The sequence below is a fragment of the Bufo gargarizans genome, chromosome 4 (assembly GCF_014858855.1).
Source record: "Bufo gargarizans isolate SCDJY-AF-19 chromosome 4, ASM1485885v1, whole genome shotgun sequence".
In the NCBI taxonomy this organism is placed as follows: Eukaryota; Metazoa; Chordata; class Amphibia; order Anura; family Bufonidae; genus Bufo; species Bufo gargarizans.
The window spans coordinates 339,197,872-339,220,963 of NC_058083.1; the positions used below are offsets into that span (position 1 = coordinate 339,197,872).

The 23,092-nt window shown below is 45.5% G+C and overlaps 2 protein-coding genes across 2 annotated transcripts in view; one reads left to right on the forward strand and one right to left on the reverse strand.

Annotated features, from left to right (window-relative positions):
- Positions 1–23,092, forward strand: part of SLC22A3 (solute carrier family 22 member 3) — a 330,912-nt gene that overhangs the window by 283,397 nt on the left and 24,423 nt on the right. The window lies entirely within an intron of this gene.
- Positions 1–23,092, reverse strand: part of PLG (plasminogen) — a 96,025-nt gene that overhangs the window by 8,505 nt on the left and 64,428 nt on the right. The window contains exons 14-17 of the mRNA XM_044290222.1: positions 20,284–20,404; positions 18,188–18,262; positions 10,282–10,422; positions 8,280–8,386 (exon numbers count right to left, since the gene is read on the reverse strand). Coding sequence (XP_044146157.1) covers positions 8,280–8,386; positions 10,282–10,422; positions 18,188–18,262; positions 20,284–20,404 — 444 coding nt within the window. The remainder of the gene's footprint in view (positions 1–8,279; positions 8,387–10,281; positions 10,423–18,187; positions 18,263–20,283; positions 20,405–23,092) is intronic.

Below are 23,092 nucleotides of genomic sequence, written 5' to 3' on the forward strand. Positions count from 1 at the left end.
CACCTCCCTAAACACACTGGGCCAGTAAAACCACTGTAGTATACGGTCCTGTGTTTTCTGCAATCCCAGATGACCCCCAAGAACATGTTGGTGCGCTAGATCTAGTACCAGTTTGTGATAAGCCTTGGGCACCACTAACGGTTCCACATTCTCAACCCGTAGTTGGTTGACCCGATACAGCAAATCATGGAGAACCACAAAACGCGGAAATATCGGCCCACAGTTGTTGTGGTTCTCCATCGATCATTAACACATTCTCCCAGGCTCGGGATAATGTATGGTCCCTGTGTTGTGCTGTAACGAAATTATCAAGGGAGACATTCAAGTCTGTCAATTCAGGGCCCAGCGGCAAGTTCTCCACCTCCCCAACCATCACATTCAACAGGGTTGTTCCCCCCTCATCTACTGAAGTGGCTACTGCTGGCCTTTCGGCCTCGGGTTCCCAGCGTTCTGGCCTCCCATCTGAGCAAGGCCAATCCCCTGACTCTTGGGGACTGGTAAGTCTCATAGCTGGCCACAGTTCCGAGAAGCCCGGGATGTCCCTTACTATCATTAGTTCATAGTGTAGATTTGTGGCGACGGCCATTTCATGAATCCTCTTGCCGGCAACCGTGGTTAAAGACACCAAAGCAGTGGGGTAGTCTTTTAAGTCACCATGTATGCACATTACCTCGACTTTCCAGCCAGTAAACTCAGCGGGTCGCACCAGAGTAGCCCTTACCAGGGTCACTAGACTCCTTGAGTCCAGGAGAGCCACCGCTGGAGTGTCTTCCACTTCCACCTGGCACAGGAGATTATTATCTAGAGACTCCCTTGTACCTGTTACACACAGCTTCCTGGCATATAGTTACTGATGATAGACATAGTAAGTGTCCATGGGCTCAACCTTATTGGGACAGTCGGCCCTTACATGATCAGGCTCATGACACCGCCAACAGATCACCGAAGCCAGGTCAACAGTGGGTACCTCCCGGGCGGGCTTTTTCGGCTCCAGTCTTTGGGTCTGGGGTGGGCATTGTCAGGGTTTAACTGCCCCCTTCCCGAAAAAGCCCCCTTATAGTTTCCTAGTAGCCTCATATCATTCAACCAGGTCCACCATCTCAAGGGCATTTACAGGAGACGCCTGGGGAATCCAATGCTGAAGAGGGTATGGCAACGCCCTCCAGAACATATCAGCTAAAATACAGTCCAGCATAGTAGTGGGATTCAGTACGTCCGGTTGTAGCCATTTATGCTAAAGGTGGAATAAATCATAATACTGGGGTGTTGCAGGCTCAGCCGGGGCTAACTCCCACTAGTGCACCTCTGGGCCCGGACCAACACATTCACACCCAGTCTTGCCAGGATCTCACCCTTGACTTTCTGGTAATCAACCGCTTGCTTGTCCGGTAAATCGAAATACACCTGCTGGGACTCGGTTTTGACGTCATCTATGGGTGCCATATTGGGAATCACCGCATGAACAACTTTCCGGGCATTGTGAAAGCTCGGGGATGCTCCTGCCTCTGTAGAGCCATCACGTGTTGCAGGAGCAGCTGGTTTGTTTCTTGCTGCTGCTTATTAGCCTCCCGCTGTTGCAGGTTATCCTCCAAGAGGGCCTTCATTACTTCTTCCATATTGCCAAGTAACACGGGTTGAAAATTTAGCTGGTTTAGTCCAGGACATACATCCGTGCCCAGAGAAAAAATATATATATTTGAGCTTATACGCCAGCCTCACTGTGATTGCCCATATCCTCCACCAACTGTGGGGATTCACTCTGGTAGACAGGATAAGCGGACACAGTATAGAGGCAGAGGCACCAACCAGTTCTTAAATCAAACAGTTCAGTGTTTATTCACACTCTTGGCAAGTTCATAGACAAAAAGTCACATTCAACACAAAAAGTCACCTTTTGGTTTTGGTGTTAGTTTACACCCAGCTGGCAGTTCTGCCTCAAAGAGTCCATGAACAGACTTTAGGCGGCCTGCTTCCCCTCACACTGGTCTCAGGCCTCCAAGCCCAGCACAAGCCTCAGATCCCAATACAGAGATCCTTTCTGCTTTTCTTTTAAAGGCAGCTAGGTGTTGTCAAAACCCGGACTGGCACATGAGTCCAGTCCAGTGTTTGACCCCACCTGGCCGCTAATCAGTCTAGCAGCACACACTGGATGGAAAACACCTGCCTCCCCATACAATTTTTACTGTGCCACACTACATATGTCAGATTTGCAAAAAAATTGGCCTGGGCAGGAAGGTGAAAACAGACCTGGAGTAGAAGGGATTAATAATGATGTTCCTGATGACAGAACTTTTAAAAAATGTGAAAAACAGACTATTTTCTCCTTATATTTTCCATATTCTAAAAAATGTAATCAAAACAAATCCTAAAAGAAAAATGATATAAAAATAAATACCCCCGCAAAAAGATATAAATATTTACCTAACTGAAAGGGAAGAAAAATGCACCTGGTCAGGAAGGGGGGTAAAGGGCCTGGTTTTGAGCTGATTAAGTACTCAAGGGTGACCAATAATGTTGATCGAGCATGCTCGGCCAAACACCAGTTCGGCTCGAGCATCTCAATGCTCGACGCATCCCGAATACCACATGTGCTCGAGCGCAATGCTCGAGTCTCCCCTCCGCACGTTTGTTGGCTGCTACACATCCAATAAATGTGCAGGTAAGTACTGCCCTTCACTGTAATTCTGTAGCCATGTTGGTTACTGGCATTACAGTGATTGTCTGGCCGGAACGCGTCATCAGCTGCTAAATAGCACCCGATGACACGCGTTCAGCTCAGTTTTAGTAAGGGAGAGTTGTGCTGAAGAAGGGAAAGATAGTGTAGGGAGTGAAAAAAAAAATTACGTTGAAAAACATGTCAGAGAACCAAAAGTCCTTTTAAGGACTATTGTGTGTGGCAGCAGCAATATATATTTTAGAGCAACCTGCGCTGAATTGCTAAAACTTTACAGACCCAAAAGTCCTTTTAAGGACTATTGTGTGTGGCAGCAATATCAATTTTTTAGCGCATCCTGCGCTAAATAGCATGCAATAGTTAGGCCACTGCAGACTGCTACATTATCTGCGCTACATCTCCTGTGTAACGCTTGCGCATCCCAAAAATATCTGCGACATCCAGTGTCTTTTTTCCATAGACGTGTCCACTGCGGATAGTGACATTAGCTGCGCTACATTTCCTGTGTAACGTGTATACATCCAAAAAATATCAGTGACATCCAGTGTACTTTTTCCATAGACGGTGTCCGGTGAGGACAGTGGCATTACCTGGGGTACATCTACTGTGTAATGTTTCCACATCCCAAATATCTGTGACATTCCCTGTAATTTTTTATTAGCCGCTGGTGACATCAGCGACATTATCTGCGGTATTTCTCCTGTGTAATGTTTACACATCCCAAATACATATGACATTCCCTGTAATTTTATATTAGCCGCTGCTGACATCAGCGACATCATCTGTGGTATTTCTCCTGTGTAACGTTTCCACATCCCAAATACTTGTGACATTCCCTGTAATTTTTTAGTAGCCGCTGCTGACATCAGCGACATTATCTGCGGTATATCTCCTGTGTGATGTTTTCACATCCCAAATACCATTTTTAATTTTTTTGCGCATACACTTACAAATCCTATGCTACTGTACGTGTGACATACTTTCCTGAATTTATAACATTTAATATGAAGAAGGCGAGCAGTAAGGGACAGGGAAGTGGCCCTGATGCTGATGGGGCATGGCACGTTGAAACTGTGCCTGCTGCCAGAGCACAAGAAAAACAATCATCCACGATACCTAGCTTCATGTCCCAGTTTGCAGGGCAGCGCAGGACAATGCTCTCGAAGTCAGACCAGTGCGACCAGGTGGTCGGTTGGATTGCAGCAGATAATGCTTCTAGTCGGTTAAGCACCACCCTGTCTTCTACCAAGTCCAGTCTCAGTAGCCAAGAGTCTGATCAACAGAATCCTCCTTCCTCCCACCATGGAGAGTATTGCCAAACAAGTGATCCCACACTCGGATATTCCGAGGAGCTCTTTTCAGCGCCATTTCTTTCATTTGGGCCTTTTGACAAGCCTGCTTGAATAAAGACATGAGATCTTGAGCATCCACAGTCACAAGAAGATGACTGAAGAATAAGATTCTCACCCCTGACGAAGCTATATGTGAAACCCGGGTCGGGCTGTGCGAAAGACTATTGCTATATTGATATGCTGAAAAATCATTTTAATTCTGTAAGTATAATAAAGCAGAATATTTTAACTGTGCCGGAGGTACTCTCACTATTGTGCGGTTTATGACATCTTGCAGAGGAGCCTACCAAGATCCAGCATAGATATGCTGAGTTCCAATCTGCGTAGAAGTACACTACGATCCAATTGAAGGGTGTCTGTCTTCGGCCAGATAAAGTGAATACCTGCATTCGTGGAAAAACGCTCTGTGTGAATGAGGAGCAGCGCGGTCCCACTATACTAACAAGAAGATGACAGTGGGGAACGGCAATTAGTGTTTCACGAGGTGGATGATGATGAGGAGACACAGTTGCAAATAAGTCAATGGCAATAAGTGTCTCAAGAGGTTGATGATGAGGATGAGACACAGTTGTCAATAACTGAGGTTGTTGTTAGGTCATGGTGTGTTGTGTCTGCCCTACACCAGCATGTGTTCCGTAACATCACCCGTGCCCTGACCAACGCAGTTACTGGGAAGGTCCACTTAACCACTGACACATGGCCAAGTGCTTTCGGCGAGGGGCGCTACATTTCCCTGACGGCACACTTGGTGAACATTGTGGAGGCCGGGAGCGAGTCATACCCTGGGATGGCACAGGTGCTACCGAGACCAAGGATTGTGGGCCCTAATTCCATCAGGGTTTTCACCACCACCTACGTAAGTGATTCCAATCCAAACTTCTCCTCCTCCACCTCCTCCTCCAATTTCACCTCAGAATTATCCTCTTGCAACACCAGTCAGCCATCAGTCGGTAGCTGGAAGCAGTGTAGCACTTCAGTGGGGAAGCGTCAACAGGCCGTGCTTAAAGGGACACTGACAGGCCCAATAAACATATTTAGTTATTCCTATGCAGTCATAGGTCTATTAAAGTGTATTCCAATGATATAAGAGTACCCCCTGTCCGCATTTTAAACCATGTAAAAACAACTTTATAATCATCTGTCAATCAGCTTCCTTTATGCCCAAGGGGCGTTTTTTCACATTTCTTTATGCCCAAGGGGCGTTTTTACTCCTACCTTTGTGCCCAGCCGCGCCCCAACTGTCGCTTCCTAGCGCCGCCCAGCTTATTATTACGGCTTTTACAGTCCCCGATCCTCCCGAGCCGGCGCAGGCGCAGCAGGAGACGCTGGCATTGAATAAGGGACGCAGACGCACTGCGAGTGAGGGTGCCGGTCAAGTTATCCGGTGCACGCGCAGAAGGTACAAGTGAGTTCAATGCCAGATGCGTTCCTCTACTGTATGACACCTGAACACCCTATAATAGTGAGGGGACATGACCACCAGCTCCCTACACTTAATACGGAGGTACCTGACGACTTGCAAGCTTATAAATGCCTCCAGATAAACTCTCCCAGAAAGCAGGCACCAGGGCCTCATTATTCCACACTAGTTCTGATGCAAAAGTACAGAATTGTATGGCATATAGCCCTATAGTGAGGTTGCCCTGGTGGAAGTGCAGAAGAGATGAGGCTGCAGAAGCAATAGGACCAGGATCTTCAAAGACTTTGCGGAAGGTATCCAGAAATTCCAGAAGATTATTATACAGCAGATCACTCTATTCACAGAGAGTTGTAACTCAGACTAATGCTTCTACAGACAAGAGGTAAACTATCAATGCTACCTTAGATTGGTCTGTGGGAAAGTGAGGGGCTTGTAATTCGAAGTGAATTGTACACCGATTTAGGAACAAACAGCATGACCTGGTATCCACTTCATAGAATGGAAGTAGCAGAAGCTGCCAAACAGAAATTTCAGAGACTGTGACTGGTAGAAATGGTGATGCAGACACAGTGGTTGAAGGTGTAGTGTCGGTAGTTAAATCATCCAAGTTGACTGAGATGGTATTCAGGTACTTAGCCCTATAACGCTATATCATGTTCAGTGTCCCCAGAAGAAGAGGGCAGAAAGGACACAAGTAGTTGTACTCACAGTGGCAGCTTTCACTCTGGTGCTCCCTGGGACATGCAGTGGGTGCACACTATCTTCCTTTGGGGCACAGTGATAGTGAGGTTTTGGGCTGCAAGACAGAGTCCCCAAACTTTGCAATGCAAAGCAAATGTTGGGGTAGACAATGATACGGCTTGTATTCTTACAACAAACAAGTGATACTTTACTGAGCAACTCAGCAGATTACACATCCATACACTTTCAAGGGTCAGTACAGTCTTTACAACTGGCATATTCAAGGTTCCCAACTTGTATATAGGATACAGTAGGCCAAATAAAGTTCTCTCTGAGTCTCTGTCTATTTAACCTGCACAATCTTCTCAAATGCAGGCAAGCTTACTCTCTATCCCTCTCAATAACTCTGGAGCACTCCACTCATAAACGCAGCACGACAATGGCCAGCTCTATTTTAGCTTATTCAATAAGGATATAATAGATGGCCAGTCTGTCTTTTAAGCATGGCAAGGTGCCCCGAGACTTCCCTTCCTGACCATAATACTGTGAAACAAAGACACATATGTGTCACCTTTCTCTGGCTTGTATTTCACTGCACTCTCCCTTGTAAATGGCCGTTGTAACTTCTGCTAAGATCAGCTTTCTTTTCCTCAGAGGCTGGTCACTTTACTCTTGTCTCCCAGGGCAGGCATTCATTGGTCAATACTGCTGTAGCTCTCTCACACAGCTAACTCTCTGGCTTTCAGTCATACACTGACTCAGCAGCCTCTATAGCAAGTAGGGCGTAGAACATGGTTACTGTAGGGGCTGGCTGGATGATTAACCCCCAACTCCATATACAGCCTCTGAAGACTCACAGTGAATAAAGTACAGTACACATGCCCCAGTGGGCTTACAGGACTTCACATGTATGTTGTAAGCGTTAATGGGTTGTATGGAGCAGGTTCATGTTCTGAGCTCACTCTATACATGGCGGGAGCCAGAGAGAGGACTTCCGACATCATTGATCGGGATCGGTGATGACCCTGAACCCAGTCATTTAACCTCTAAGATGCCGTCTTAAATAGCAACTGCAGTGGGGATAGACAAATGGAGGAGGCTTGCGGGACTCTGGTTGTTTTGAAAGCCTGGGGCATTGTGAAGGTTTCCAGACCTGTCATAGGAAAATCCCTGTGAAGCTGTGTCAGAAGATTGCATGTAAAAGTCGCCTAAGGGGACTAAAAATTAAAATAAAATAAAAATATATGTTTATTAACCCTTAGGCTACCGGAGGTTTTTTGTTTTTACATTTTCATTTTTTTCCCTATTTTCCATGAGCCATAACTTTTTTACATTTCTGGTCACATAGCTGTATGGGGGCTTATTTTCTGCGGACCATATGCTGAACCATTTATTTCAATGGGTCCGCAAAAAAAATGTGTATTTTGTTTCGGTATGTCCGTATTTCCGTTCCGCAAAAAAATAGAACATGTCCTATTATTGTCTGCATTACAGACAAGGATAGTACTCTTCTATTAGGGGCCAGCTGTTCCGTTCCGCAAAATACGGAGTGCACACGGACGTCATCCGTATTTTTTGTAGATCCGTTTTTTGCGGACCGCAAAATACATACTGTTATGTGCATGAGGCCTTATATGGATATGTGGATGAAAAATTTTAAAAGTTGTGGCTTTTAGGAGGTTGACAAGAAAGAACAAAAACGTAAAAACAAAAACTGGCTCAGTCACTAAGCGATTAATTACTTCAGGCAGTCCTATTTTCGGTTGGCCAGCGGGATCCATGGTCTGAGTAAAGTCTTATATAGTGGATGTGGACCCACTGTCTCATTTGAACAGTTTTGGCACGGAGCTACTCCCAAGGTCATTATCTAAGTGGAACCCTGGTATTCCGAGCAGCATGGAGGTGGGCAAAGGCCGCCACTATATCATCTGCCATGGGGTCTGTCATTTTACTTGACAAAATATAGCACACTTTGCTATTTTGTCCGGCATTTTTTAAGGTATCCATGACAGACACCTCCTATGGAGCTTCTGGTGCAGATCTAATGTAGTCTTAAGTTCCAAGTCCTTTAAACCTTTACCTGTGGCAATGAAGTATGTAATAAAAGAAGCAAATTTAACAGTACTATCCTAAATAACTGCAATATATTTACCATGAGTTTCACCCCATCCTGTTACATAACATTCAGATTTATCTGGAACCACATAATTATGAGGTGGTAAGCAGGCTGGGAGAACTTCATCCGTTATCAAAGCTGGGCTGCAAAATAAATGGTAGTGAGATTTTTTTTTTCTTTAGCTTGTAAATAGACTTTTAGGCATGTCTGGTCTGCAATTTCTTTTTTTGTGTTAAAGACATTTTTCAGAGATTCAATATTAAGGACCTCATCAATATCCGAATGGTGGGGTACTGACTACTGGCACTTTTCCCGATCAGCTGTTAAAAGGAACACTGTGGCCTTTTCACAGTATACTAGGTACTGCATTGTACATTGTATAGAGGATGCTTGGAACTGCAGCTAAGGACCATTCAAGTGAATGCACAAAGGCCATGTAACTGATGGATATGTCATCACAGGCCGGACCCCCAGCCATATAAAAATATTGATGACCTATCCTGAGGATAGGTAAACAATATTGAATCCCCTGAAAACCCCTTTAATATTCAATTGCTAAACACGCAAACAACATATTTTTAATACACTAGTAAACTGGATACATTGGCAACCAAGCTAAAAACCAGAGGATGTTTTATTAATGTTTAAAGTTAAAACATTTTCTTTACTAGCTCGCTGAAAGCCCCGGATTCGCACGGGAATATTTAATCTATTTTAATGTTTATGTGTGTCGTTGAAAAATATGGACAGTATCCACTATAACAGTGACATCCACAGCCCCCCACCCCTTAACACTGACCCTCCAACAGTGCTCTGTCTCCTTAAAATGGGACCTCCACAGCAGCCTGCCCCTTTAACAGGGAATTCCATAGCACCCCACCCCCTTGACAGTGACCTCCACAGGGGCCCGCCCCCTTAACAGTGACCTCTACAGCATCCGCCCCTTAACACTGACCAGAGGTTACAGTCCCCTTAACTGACCTCCACCATTCCGGGCCCCCTTAACAGAGACTTCCACAGCAACTGCCCCTTTAACAGTGACTGCCACAGTACCCAGCTCCCCTAACAGTGACCACCACTGTACCCCGCCCCTTTAACAGTGACCGCCACAGAGATCCGTTCCCTTAAAATGTTACTTCCACAACATTCCACCCCCTTAACAGTGACCTCTACAGCACTCTGCTTCTTAACAATGACCTCATAGCGGACTGTCCCCTTAACTGTGATCTCTACCATTCCCTGCCCCCTTAACAGAGACCTCCAAAGTGCTCACCCCTTTAACAGTGACCTCCACAGCATCCCGCCCCCTTAACAGTGTCCTCCACAGTGGCCGCCCCTTTATTAGTGACCTCCACAGTACCCCATCTCCTTAACAGTGATTTCCACAGCAGCCTGCCCCGGCTTTCAGATTTCCTGTCCTCCGTCTGGCACAGGGCCTAGACCAGGTGTAGGCAACCTCCGGCTCCCAGCTGTTGTGAAACTACAACTCCCAGTATGCATACTTGCTTTGTTCTTCTAAGAACTCTCATAGAAATGAATGGAGCATGCTGGAAATTGTAGTTTCATAACAGCTGGGAGCCGGAGGTTGCCTACCCCTGGCCTAGACAGACACAGGGATGTCCTTTTGAACAGCTCACTCTCAGACAGCAGCACTGTGCAGAAATGTTAGACTTGAGGTACCAAACTTACAAGAGATTGTGAGTAGTGTTGAGCAAACTTGTGTTTTCAAGTTCGGCGTGCAAGGTTTGGGTTATCTAAGAATTCTGTTATGGATTCTGCTACCATGGTAGTGGAATCCATAACCGATTTCTTAGATAACCTGAACCTTGTATGCCGAAAACACAAGTTCGCTTATCAATATATTGTGAGACATTTGATAAATTTCGAGCAAATTATGGCAATGCAGACTCCTGCAAAATTTCCCTCATGATAAATCTCCTGGCTTAGTGTTCATATAGCTTTATTATATCCCTACACTTACACACATTATTATTTATCAGAGTATTACCCTGTACAATGTTGTATGAATGCCAGTTACCTCTTCAGTTTCAGTAAAGCAATGTCTTCATTATTTGGTTCCAAAAATAACTTTTCAACATCTCTTATTTGCTTAGAAGGCTCATTGCCCTTTTCCTTATGAATTCCAAGTTGTACCTTATAGGATGATGGTCGTTTAGACCTATATACAAAATTGAGAGAGATATAATTGTAAATAGACACTGCTGCAAAAAATCCAGTTGTAAAGTTTGAGCCTAATAACCTTATAGTAAGGCTGAATAACAAAGCAAGCCTTAACCCAATAATGAAAAGAATGTGACCTGTGGGGTCTGCACTGAGGTCTGATTAACATAGAGGATCTGATGGGGGCTCTGAGCCCAAGTCTGATTAATATTGGGGATCTGAGCTGAGGTCTGATGAATATTGGGGGTCTGAGCTGAGGTCTGATTAATATTGGGGGTCTGAGCTGAGGTCTGATGAAAAATATTTTTTTATCTTATTTTACTTTATTTTTATCTAGGTGTGTCTTATGTGCAGGTGTGTCTTATAGGGTGAAAAATATGGTAGGTTTTAAAAAAAAAAGAGGAAATCAATGTTTCCTATTGGCAAAAAAAATTTATTGATGCATTTATAACAATCCATATAGCAAAATTAGAATAGTCATTAATACCGCAAGAAGGAAAAGAAAAACCAATAGTGAATTTTCTATTAATTTCCCTATTAACCCCCACTCTTCATAAAGCTAAAGCTATAGAAAAATAAAACATGGTTCCCAGAATGAGGAAATGCAAAATGGGCTTTTAGTGTATAAAAGCAGTAAAATATAAAAATATAGGGGCACATTTATTAAGACCGGCATTTTAAACGCTGGTCTCAATAAACTCCTAAGCTGGTGGTGGTTTTGCCGCGGGTTATGAAGAGGCGCCGGCCTCTTCATAACTTCGACGAATCTACTGCCACATCTAAATGTAAGGGCTCTTTCACACCTGCGTTCTTGTCTTCCGGCATAGAGTTCCGTCGTCGGGGCTCTATGCCGGAAGAATCCTGATCAGGATTATCCCCATGCATTCTGAATGGAGTGAAATCCGTTCAGGATGCCTTCAGTTCCGGAACGGAACGTTTTTCGGCCGGAGAAAATACTGCAGCATGCTGCGCTTTTTGCTCCGGCCAAAAATCCTGAAGACTTGCCGCAAGGCCGGATCCGGAATGAATGCCCATTGAAAGGCATTGATCCGGATCCGGCCTTAAGCTAAACGTCGTTTTGGCGCATTGCCTGATCCGACGTTTAGCTTTTTTAGAGTCCTGGCAGCCATGGTAAAGTGGAGCGGGGAGCGGGGGAGCAGCATACTTACCATCCGTGCGGCTCCCGGGGCGCTCCAGAGTGACGTCAGGGCGCCCCAAGCGCATGGATCACATGATCGCATGACACGTCATCCATGCGCATGGGGCGCTCTGACGTCACTCTGGAGCGCCCCGTGAGCCGCGCGGACTGTAAGTATACCGCTCCCCCGCTCCTACTATGGCAACCAGGACTTTAATAGCGTCCTGGGTGCCATAGTAACACTGAAAACATTTTGAAGACGGATCCGTCTTCAAATGCTTTCAGTACACTTGCGTTTTTCCGGATCCGGCGTGTAATTCCGGCAAGTGGAGTACACGCCGGATCCGGACAACGCAAGTGTGAAAGAGGCCTAAGACAGCTTCATTGCTGTCTTACATTTAGACCTTTTTCTATGCCTAAAACAAGCGTAGAAAAGGGTAAATGAGACAGCCGGTCCGTCCCCTTCCCCACCACGCCCAATTTTTTAGACCTGTTGTGAGCAGGGAGAAGTTGCAGTTTGCGCTGCAGTCTGCACCTGAAATATGCCTAATATAGGTGTATTTCAGCTTAATAAATGACCTCCATAATGTCTACATATTTGACTTCATAAACTTAACAACCCATAAACTAAAGTCAAAAATTTATTTATTCTGTACAATGAACACCGTAAAAAGTAAATAAAAAATTTGCAAAAAAATTTATAAAAGTAATTGAAAAATGTGAATTGTATAATTGAAAAACTCATCTTCAAACAATAAGCCCAAGGAAACTGCTGTGTTCTGTTGGTCTAAATACCCTGCATTCTTAAGAGATGTGCACTTTTAAAAGGAGTTATCCCACAAACAAGTTATTTCAATTAAGTATTATTATGGTCGCGGCTACGGATACTGGAGTTATTGTGGTGAACATGGAACCTGAACGTGTCATGTGCTACCTAGGCCTGGATTGTGCCCGTGACCGTGAAACGAGGGTAGCCTATAAGGGGGCATACCCTGAGGAAGCCCTTGACAGAAGGGGAGGGAGGGTGGGGCACGAGATGACGCCAGCGTCGGATGACCGTGGGAGGGGGGCTTATAAAGCCTACGCCCCTCCCACAATCACAGGCTGCAACAGCCTTGACAATTATGGTTGCGGCTACGGATACTGGAGTTATTGTGGTGAACATGGAACCTGAACGTGTCATGTGCTACCTAGGCCTGGATTGTGCCCGTGACCGTGAAACGAGGGTAGCCTATAAGGGGCCAAAAATCAAGGCAAAAGGTTAGGTTTAGCATTTATTGAAGGGTACGTGAATTACAAAGCCAGTTTGCGGAAAACATCTGCTATTTCCTGGTGCGGATTGGGAATGTACCTGGTGAAGCACGACGATTCCCAGCGTCCCATCTTTCGAATGATATGGCTGGGGACGTTGTGCCTGGAGGCTGCGGAAGCCGCCCCGATCCGAAAAGAGTGACCTGAAATGGTTTTGGGATCGACTCCCAGGCCGGTGACTAGCAGGCGAATGTGAGAAATGAATTGCGTGGTCGTGAGGGGCTTGGATTTGAAAGGAAGCAGCGGACTGTCTGGGGAGGAATGACCCAAGGAGCTGATTAATTGGTTGAACACCTGGACGGGGCACCATTTGTTGAAGGACCTGAAGTACTTGACTGGGACTGGGGGTCCTGCCTGCGATGTTTTGGTGGATGGTAATAGCAGGGTGAAATGGTCGAGGTTCCACGTTAACTGGCTCTTGGTCAGACCCTTGGATTTTGGGGAAAACCCTGTGAATTCCCCTGGGCGCAAGAACCCATAGAAACCTAAGTACATGGCTGCTTTGATGATGGTGCTGGGAAGGAGCCCGAAAGGGTTGCTGTCTAGGGAATTGGAAAGTTTTCTGAACAGGTCCCCTGAGACTGGTTGCCTGGTGGGAGTGCATGGCAGACTGGTTTTTTTAATTCCCCTGAGGACGGCCCTGATGGCCGGGGACGCAAATATTGCCTTACTACCGGGATGCTTGAGGGTGGAATGGTATTGCACCCCTGCCATGTACAATCTGATGGAATTGTAGCCGAGTTTGAGGTGGTGATGGCAATAAGCTAAGAAGGCCATCAGATAGGTGGTCCTATCTGTGCCGCTGCTGGGGTGGAGACGTGAAAATTTTTGGAAGCTGTTCCAACCGGTTTTGTAGTTTCTAGCGGTGTTGGCTGAAAGGGATTTTTGCATGAGGGATTTGGCGGATGAAATGATATGGGCTAGTCCATGCGTAGTGTGTTGAATTCCGGAGGGGACAATCCTGCTGGATCCGCCTCTGGCATGACCTGGAAGAAACGGTTGAAATGAAAGCGTGACAGTGCATCAGCCGCGGAGTTCTGAACACCCTGGATGTGTCTGCAAGAAAATTGGAAGTTGTGCTGTAGGGACAACCAAACAAGTTTGCGGACGAAAGGCATGATGTGGCGGGATTTGGACCTGCCTTTGGTGAGGATGTCCACTACCGACTGGTTGTCCGTGATGAATGTCACCGGGGAGTTGGCCCACTGCCTGCCCCAAACTTTTGCGGCCGCTACGATTGGGTAGATCTCTAGGAGGGGGGAGGATCTGAGGTACTCACTTAGCGAGGAGATCTCGGGGGGCCAGTGGTCTGTGAACCACTGGGTGTTGTAGATGGCCGCGAAACCCCGGGAGGCAGCGGCGTCGGAAAAGACCGTTGGAGAAGAGGGGCACCATTGGGGGACGAAAAGGGAGATCCCATTCCAGTGGGTCAGGAAGGAATTCCACATGGCTAGATCCGCCATCGCGTGTGCATCCAGGACTATCAGGGAGTCCTGCTCTGTGGCCGTTGGTAGCAGATCCAGGAGCCTGGACAAGAAGGCCTTGCCCTGGGGCATGATCCTGGCGGCGAAATTCAGCATGCCTAGCAGGGATTGCAAGTCCTGCTTTGAGACGACCCTGCAACCCACAAATCTGGAAATTACCTCCTTGATCTTTGACAGCTTGTCCTCAGGCAACCTTGCTTCCATCTTGCGAGTATCGAGGACCACGCCGAGGAAAGTGAGGGTGGTCGAAGGTCCCTCGATCTTGGTGGGAGCGACAGGGATGCTGAGGCTGGCGAAAACCTGGAGTAGGCTGTCGAGTTTGCAGGGTGGGACGTCTGGTTGCTCTATCAAGAGAAAGTCGTCCAGGTAGTGGATGACCATGGGGCACTCACAATGGTTGACCAGGACCCAGTGGAGGGCCTGGGCGAACTGGTCGAACAACCACGGACTACTTTTCGAGCCGAAGGTGAGGCGGGTGGCAAAGTAGTACGAGTCGTCCCATTTGATGCCATAGAATTTCCAGAGTTGCGGGTTGATGGGCAGCAGCTTGAAGGCGTCCGCCAGGTCAGCCTTGGACAGCCAGGCCCCCCTGCCCGCCAGGAGTATGAGAGCGATGGCTTCACCGAGAGAAGAGTACTTCATTGAAAACTCCTCTGACGGAACCAGGGAGTTGAGGCTGGGAATGTGAGAACCATGAGGAGCTGAAAGGTCATAAATTAATCTTTTTTTATTGGAAAATTTTTTGGTTACGATGCCGATAGGGTTGATCCTCCAGTAATCAAACGGGATGCTGGAAAAAGGGCCGATGAGGAAACCCTTCTCCAGTTCCGCCTGGACCAGAGGACCCACCGAAGCGGCGTCGGAAATGGCGGACCTGAGGTTGGGGCCTTCCCAAGATGACTGGGGAAGAGCCACGAGACCAGTGTGGAATCCTTCCTTGAAACCGTTGATAAGGAAGCTGACTTGGTGGGGGTTGTGGTGGTCACGGAGACGCGCTGCTAATAGGTCCACGTTGACTACGCCTAGTCACTTGTTTCTCCCTGATCTATTTGGGCAAACCGACAGGGGGTGGGCTCTGAAACAAGTGGCGCAGACGTGGAGTGCTCTGCATTGGTTGTAGTTGCAGGTTGCAAAGTTGTAGTTGTTGCACACCTGACTGTTTCCCAGGAAGACTAAGGGTCGACCCAGCTTGTCGGTGCCCGAGTTGTGCCTGGGCTGGGACCCTGAGGAGCCTGCCACGGATCTGGGCAGGGATGATGGAAGGCTGGGGTTTGGGCACCAGTCTGAGGCGTGCAGGATGGACTGGCATGATGAGCAAGCGGGGGCTTTGAGGCCGGCGAAATGTCGGCAAAACAGTTCCATGTCCAGGGATGCCCAATTGGTGACCCGTTGGAACTGGGCGAGGGCCGCCGCGGCTTTGGCCGAGAAGGAGCGGTGATAATCGTAGAATGCGAACCCTCCGTACTTATGCCCCAGATCCGTGACCCTGTACAGGTACAAATCCAGCTCCTCGCGCCTTTCGGGGAAGGCGGAGCAGAATATGTCCCTGAACAGGCTGAAGGCCAGGACGAATTCTGGGATGGATAGTTTCCTGTTCAATCGGGCATCCCTGGACCTGAGGACTATCGACACATTTTCGCAGGCTATGGTCCTGTTCTCGACCGTGTCGTGGGTGGCAATGAGTATGGCGGCTAAGTTGACGTCTTTCCCTTCCAAGATGTCTCGTTTGAGGGTGTCGGTCACGAAATGGGACGGGGCTACCTCAGACAAGGCGGGAACCCTACCTGAGGATGCGGATTGGGACGTGGAAACGACCGGGAGAGTGAAAACAGGCGTGGGACGTGAAGACAGACGTGGCCTGAATAACGAAAAACAGGCGTGGGACCGTGAGGAAGCCGGACTTGTGGAGAGGCCGACCGCGCCGTCTTCCGGACGGCCCCTGGAGCACTCCGGTCGAGGTGAGAGCTGTGGAGGGGGGCCGGTGTGCTGGTACAGGAGGCGCAGGGTGAAGGAGAGGAGGAGGAGGAGGAGGAGGAGGAGGGTGGAAAACGGGCCACCCCCCCCCTGGAAATCGTGGAGCGCAATGGCAGCGAAATGAGGGTGAAGTGGCCGGCAGAAGCGGCCGGTGATGTGTGAGGAGCGTGGGAGGCGCGAGTACTTGAGCCCGGACGGCCTACAGAAACGAGCCGTGATTGCGAGTGGAGCGTGGGGGGAACTAAAACATACTTACCTGGCCGGAGCAGCGATCGTACGGGACTGGCGAAACCAAGGTGGGTTGCACGAGATGACGCCTGCGTCGGATGACCGTGGGAGGGGGGCTTATAAAGCCTACGCCCCTCCCACAATCACAGGCTGCAACAGCCTTGACAATTGCAATATACAATCAAAATATTGTTTGGCTTTTTTTTACGTACGTTACATTTTTCTGATTGGTAGCGTGCCCTGCTGTTTATCCTTTTGGTTGACCTTTTCCTGCATTCAGAGATGTACTAACATGCCCATTAGCTTATCTGTTTCCTTTCCCTCCCCTCTGTGCTGGTGTAGTGACCTAAGGCGTTATTCACATGTCAGTGATTCACGGATGTGTGCGGTTTGTGTTCTCCACGAACAGCACAAATACACATTTATTTTAATGTATGTATTAACACATCCGTGTTTTAGCATGGTCTGAGGGTCCACGGTTTTAGCATGCTCTATTTTGTTTGTGTTTACAGCTCTATCACACCCAATTAGTCCATGGGACCATTTATAGGAGATGCTCTGAATGTTAATTTTCAGCTGACACTCGGAGCACAGAGGACACACTGAGAGCAAAAAATAGACACATTCCATGAACACAGATACTTCATGGAAATCTTCACGAATGAATCACTGACCATGATCTCATCACAGATTTTATCACGGACGTGTGAATAAGGCTCCTTTCACACCTGCGTTCAGGTGTCCGCTCGTGAGCTCCATTTGAAGGGGCTCACGAGCGGCCCTGAACGCAGCCGTCTGGCCCTAATGCATTCTCAGTGGAGGCGGATCCGGGTTCCGCCTGGCCGTGCGGAGGCGAGCGGATCCGTTCCGACTTACAATGTAAGTCAATGGGGACGGATCCGCTTGAAGATGACACCATATGGCTCAATCTTCAAGCGGATCCGTCCCCCATTGACTTTCAATGTAAAGTCTGAACGGAATCCGCTCAGGCTACTTTCACACTTAGAAAATTTTATAAGTTATAATGCAGACGAATCCGTTCTGAACGGAGCCACCGTCTGCATTAATATGAGCGGATCCGTTCAGAACGGATCCGATCGAACGCTAGTGTGAAAGTAGCCTAAGGCCTTCTAGAGAGGCAGATGAAGCTTCCCAGCCACCTTTTATTCATTTATCCCAACTTCTAGAGAAGTAGACAGCTATATCTCTCTGTAGAGGGTGGAGAAGAAAATTGGTTCATTACATACTATATGTATCTTTGGGACTATATGTGAGGGACTATTTTCTATATAGGAGAGGAAGAGGTTTTCATGAGATAACTGCAGGGCATTCTAGGAGATACAGTTGCTTGATTATCTAATATGTGTTGCGGTCCACTAACAGAATGGAAAGAAAGTCCTCCAGATAAGTCAGTAAAGAGTTCTTAAAAGAGTCTTAGATTCATGGGATAGTGTCTGCTGATTTAGTTGTAAAATGACAGTGTATATGTAAATTAAATCTGTAAATCAAATATATCTACATTTTTATTTTATTTTTTGGAGGGGGTAAATTTTATTATATATATTTTCTATTAATTTCTTTATTTTATCTAAACAGTTTGATTAGAAAAGGTTTTGAATGAAAAATACCGTTCTAAGCAATGTGCAGCAGTAAGAACCCACTGGCGGTCGATCAATGTTCCACCACAGAAGTGCATATTAAAACTGGAAAACAGCAATCATAGGTCATGAAATAAATAACTTATAAGCAGTGAAACTATTATTATTACTGGCATACTTGTGAAAAAAGATCCAACTTTCTAAAATACTTGGTTTATATTTATCTATACTGTCTTTACTGTCAAATAGACATAAGCATAGTAGAGACAAAATAAGTGAGCATATAATACAAGAAAGATACATCATTGCTATTTAGAAATCTACACTACAGTACACTATCTGTACTCAGAGTAATCACTGTATTATTCCTGGTGTTACATAGGACTGCAGGGGACATCTACTACATTATCTGTACTCAGAGTTATCATTGTGTTATCTTTGGTGTTACATACTGTAGAACTGCAGGTCACATATCCTGCATTATCTGTACACAGAGAGTTATCATTGTGTTATCTCTGGTGTTACATAGGACTGCAGGTACCATCTACTACATTATCTGTACTCAGAAAGTTATCACTGTGTTATCTGTGATATTACATAGGACTGTAGGTGACATCTACTACATTATCTGTACTTGGAGAGTTATCACTGTGTTATCTGTGGTGTTACATAGGACTGCAGGTCACATCTACTACATTATCTGTACTCAGAGTTATCATTGTGTTATCTTTGGTGTTACATACTGTAGAACTGCAGGTTACATACTTGTAGATCAGTGACAGGAGACAAAAAGGAGGGGAATGGAGCTGGACAAGAGCAGGAGAGAGAGTGGAGGGAGCTCAGGGGAAGGTAGGGAACATTGGTATGTATGGGCTCATGAATAATGCCTAGTGCCTACTGAACTGAAAACTAAGCACTGATGAGCAATGCAATCCTCACACAGCGTGTTATAGAGCAAAAAGAGCTGAGCAGTTTAATATATCGTTTTATGGGAAAAGGTTCAGTAATTTTTTACATAAATCTCTACTCCTACTGTTCTCAGCAGACCAAGTCAGCCATCTTATCAGGATAAGAACAGATATTTATGCAAATTACAAGTTTTGTTGAATCTTTTCCTACAAAACCGGAGGCGTACACAGATCTCATAGGGCCCCAATAGCAAAACTTAGTATGGGCCCCACTGTTCCAACAGTTTCTCAGGCATGTAAGGCTACTTTCACACTGCCGTTTTGGCTTTCAGTTTGTGAGATCCGTTCAGGGGATCTCACAAGCGGTCCAAAATTGGTCAGTTTTGCCCTAATGCATTCTGAATGGAAAAGGATCCGCTCAGAATGCATCAGTTTGCCTCCGTTCCGTCTCCATTCCGCTCTGGAGGCGGACACCAAAACGCTGCTTGCTGGCGATCGATCTGACGAAACTGAGTTTTCTATGACACAATCTGGCACAATAGAAAATGGATCTCGTCTTCCATTGACTTTCAATGGTGTTCAAGACGGATACGTCTTGGTTATGTTACAGATAATACAAACGGATCCGTTCAATCAGAACGGATGCAGACAGTTGTATTATTTGAACGGATCAGTCTGTGCAGATCCATGACGGATCCGCACCAAAGACGAGTGTGAAAGTAGACTAAAGTGCAATTCTCCAGATTTTAGCTGAAAGTGTTGTTTTTTGTTTTTTTGTTTCATTTAAGCAGAAGAAATTTTAATTGGAAAAAATCGTAATAAAAATTGGCCCTCCACTCACTTTATCTGACTTCTATGTAGCAAGTGGAATACATCCTTCACAAATATGGTGTACATCCCAAGCAATTTCTCAATGCATTTACACCAGACAACTGGCATAAGTACACTAATAAATCTGCTTCTCTGCAGCCATCACTAGGGGGAGCTCACTGCATAGAAATTTATATAGTTACCATTTACCAGAATGGAAGCGAAAATCTCTTTGCTTTGAGCTCCACCTAGTGGCAGCTGCTGATGCTGCCTGCTGATAGCGCTGCATTTCGTTGTGACAATTTCTCTTTTACAACTCCTTAAAACAACAAGCATGGGTAGTTGTTAACTGATTAATGTGAGGTCATATAAGCTGCTGCAAAACTAAACTAAAACATAGGGACATACCTAGTCCGAAGGCTGATCTGCCATGGCCAAGAATGTGGATTTGCTTCACACCCACCCACAATTCTTCCAAAGCACTTTCTCTGCTTTCTCTTTGGCTTTCCACATTCAATTTCTGTTGAGGCTGAAGGAATTATAGTCATGTAAAACTGACATATTAAATCATATCAAATTTGACAATGAATGACCATGTATAAAAAACAGTAGTCTGTTATATTTTTCTTATCGCTAAACAAAAAAAACTAACAGTATTAAAGGGGTTGATTAATTCTGCAAATGGCATTCATGCTCGCTCCCACTGTCCCAGCTTTTTCCTATATTGTGCAAGCATGGGCACCACTGCTGGATTGCAGGGTCATCGCAACCCATGGATACGAGCAGTGTATAATGTGATGGAAAAATGAATCCAGCCAGCAAAGGAAGCAATATGGACAATCAAAATACATTAGTGTCTTGTATTAACTTTTTCCACATTATAAATGCCATTTGCTAAAGTTAGACAAGCCCTTCAAGCTTTCACTTTTTTAACATGAATTATCTTTATATTACACAGCACAGTTGTGATACACCTCTCTCTCTAGCATCTGCCTAAGAGCAAACCATCCTGATTAGAAAGTTTATTAAATGTCACATAAAAGAAGTAGTATACATGAATAAGCCATTACATTAGAACTATCTGCCTATTACTGTGTAGGTCCCATAGTACCACCAAAAGCCCTGACCTAAAATCCGTGGCCTCCACAAGACCTCTGAAGACACCTGTGATATCTGGTACCAAGACGTTAGCAGCAGGTACAGTATTTAAAGACTTGTAAGCTGCAAGGTGGGGCTCATAGTTACTGGCTGGATTGACAGCTGGAGAATTTGGAGGTCTTAAACTCTTTGTAATGTTTGTCAACCCATTCCTGAACAATTTCTTACCAAAAGAAGCCACTGCCTTTAGGAAATACAGTTGTCATGACCGGATGTACTTGCTCTACAACAATGTTTAGGTAGGTGTTACATGTCAAATATCCACATGAATGCCAGGACCCCAAGTTTCCCAGCAAAACATTGCCCAGTGCATCACACAGCCTCTGGCACTTGCCTTCTTCCCACAGTGCATTTTGGTGCCATCCTTTATCATAACAATGTACAGTATATGAAATGAAAACACGATCCATCAGATCAAGCCATGTTCGTCCATTGCTCCATGGTCCAGTTCTGATGTTCCCATTGTTGTCACATTCAGCAGTAGACAGGGATCGGTCTAGGGCAGGCATGTCCAAAGTGCGGCCCTCCAGCTGTTGCAAAACTACAACTCCCAGCATGCCCTAATAGCTGTAAGCTATTCAGGCATGCTGGGAGTTGTAGTTTTGCAACAGCTGGAGGGCCGCACTTTGGACATGCCTGGTCTAGGGACTACGCAAACCCATACACAAGCTGAAAAGCACTACAAGCATTAACTTTTTCAGCATTTTGACCCTGTCACTGATTGTACTTCCTTGGACCACCTTTGGTAGGTACTAAGCACAGCATAATGGGAACATGCTACAAGATCTGCCATTTTGAAGATGCTATGACCAAGTTGTCTAGCCATAACAATTTGGGCCTTGTCAAAGTCACCTGAATCCTAACGTTTGTCCATATTTCTGCCTCTAACACATTCGTTTCAAAAACTGACTGTACATTTGGTGCCTAATATATCCCACCCCCTGGGGCCACCATCACATAATAATTAATGTTATTAATTTAAACTGTTAATGGTTTCAATGTTATGGCTAATAATTGTATCTGCCCCAAGTTTCAGAAAACAAAATAATGGAGGAGGGCAACATGCAGTTCATAGAGGACCTCATACTGTATGTAAATTTGAACACTGTCTGTTGAGATGAGTGGAACATGAACAATTTTCAGAAAGAAGCATACTCAAATTTTAAACTGCAAATTAGTGTTGAGCGCGAATATTCGACTAGCGAATTTTAATCACGAATATCGGCACTTCGATAATTTGCGAATATTTAGAATATAGCGATATATATTCGTAAAATCGAATATTAGTTTTTGTTTTGTTTTTTAACACAGTACACATCAGGTGATCATACCTCCCTTCTTGTAGCTTGTGGGCCAATGAGAAGGCTTTGTCACAGCTTAGCAACATCTCTAGCAACCAACAGAAAAGTTGCCTACCCCTTACTATATAAGAACCTCCCCAGAAGCTATTTTCTAAAGTTTATGGCAGTTATGAAAGAGACAGCAGTGTCATTGCTGTGCTCTGTGCTTTATTGTATTACATTAGACAGTTAACTTATATTTATCATTCAGATAGTTAGGGGGAGATAGTCAGTGTAGGTTAGATTGCTCTATAATGTAGCTGATAGGTTCTGCTGTCCATACATACAGTACAGACCAAAAGTTTGGACACACCTTCTCATTCAAAGCGTTTTCTTTATTTTCATGACTATGAAAATTGTAGATTCACACTGAAGGCATGAAAACTATGAATTAACACATGTGGAATTATATACATAACAAAAAAGTGTGAAACAACTGAAAATATGTCATATTCTAGGTTCTTCAAAGTAGCCACCTTTTGCTTTGAGAACTGCTTTGCACACTTTTGGCATTCTCTTGATGAGCTTCAAGAGGTAGTCACCTGAGATGTTTTTCACTTCACAGGTGTGCCCTGTCAGGTTTAATAAGTGGGATTTCTTGCCTTATAAATGGGGTTGGGACCATCAGTTGTGTTGTGGAGATGTCAGGTGGATACACAGCTGATAGTCCTACTGAATAGACTGTTAGAATTTGTATTATGGCAAGAAAAAAGCAGCTA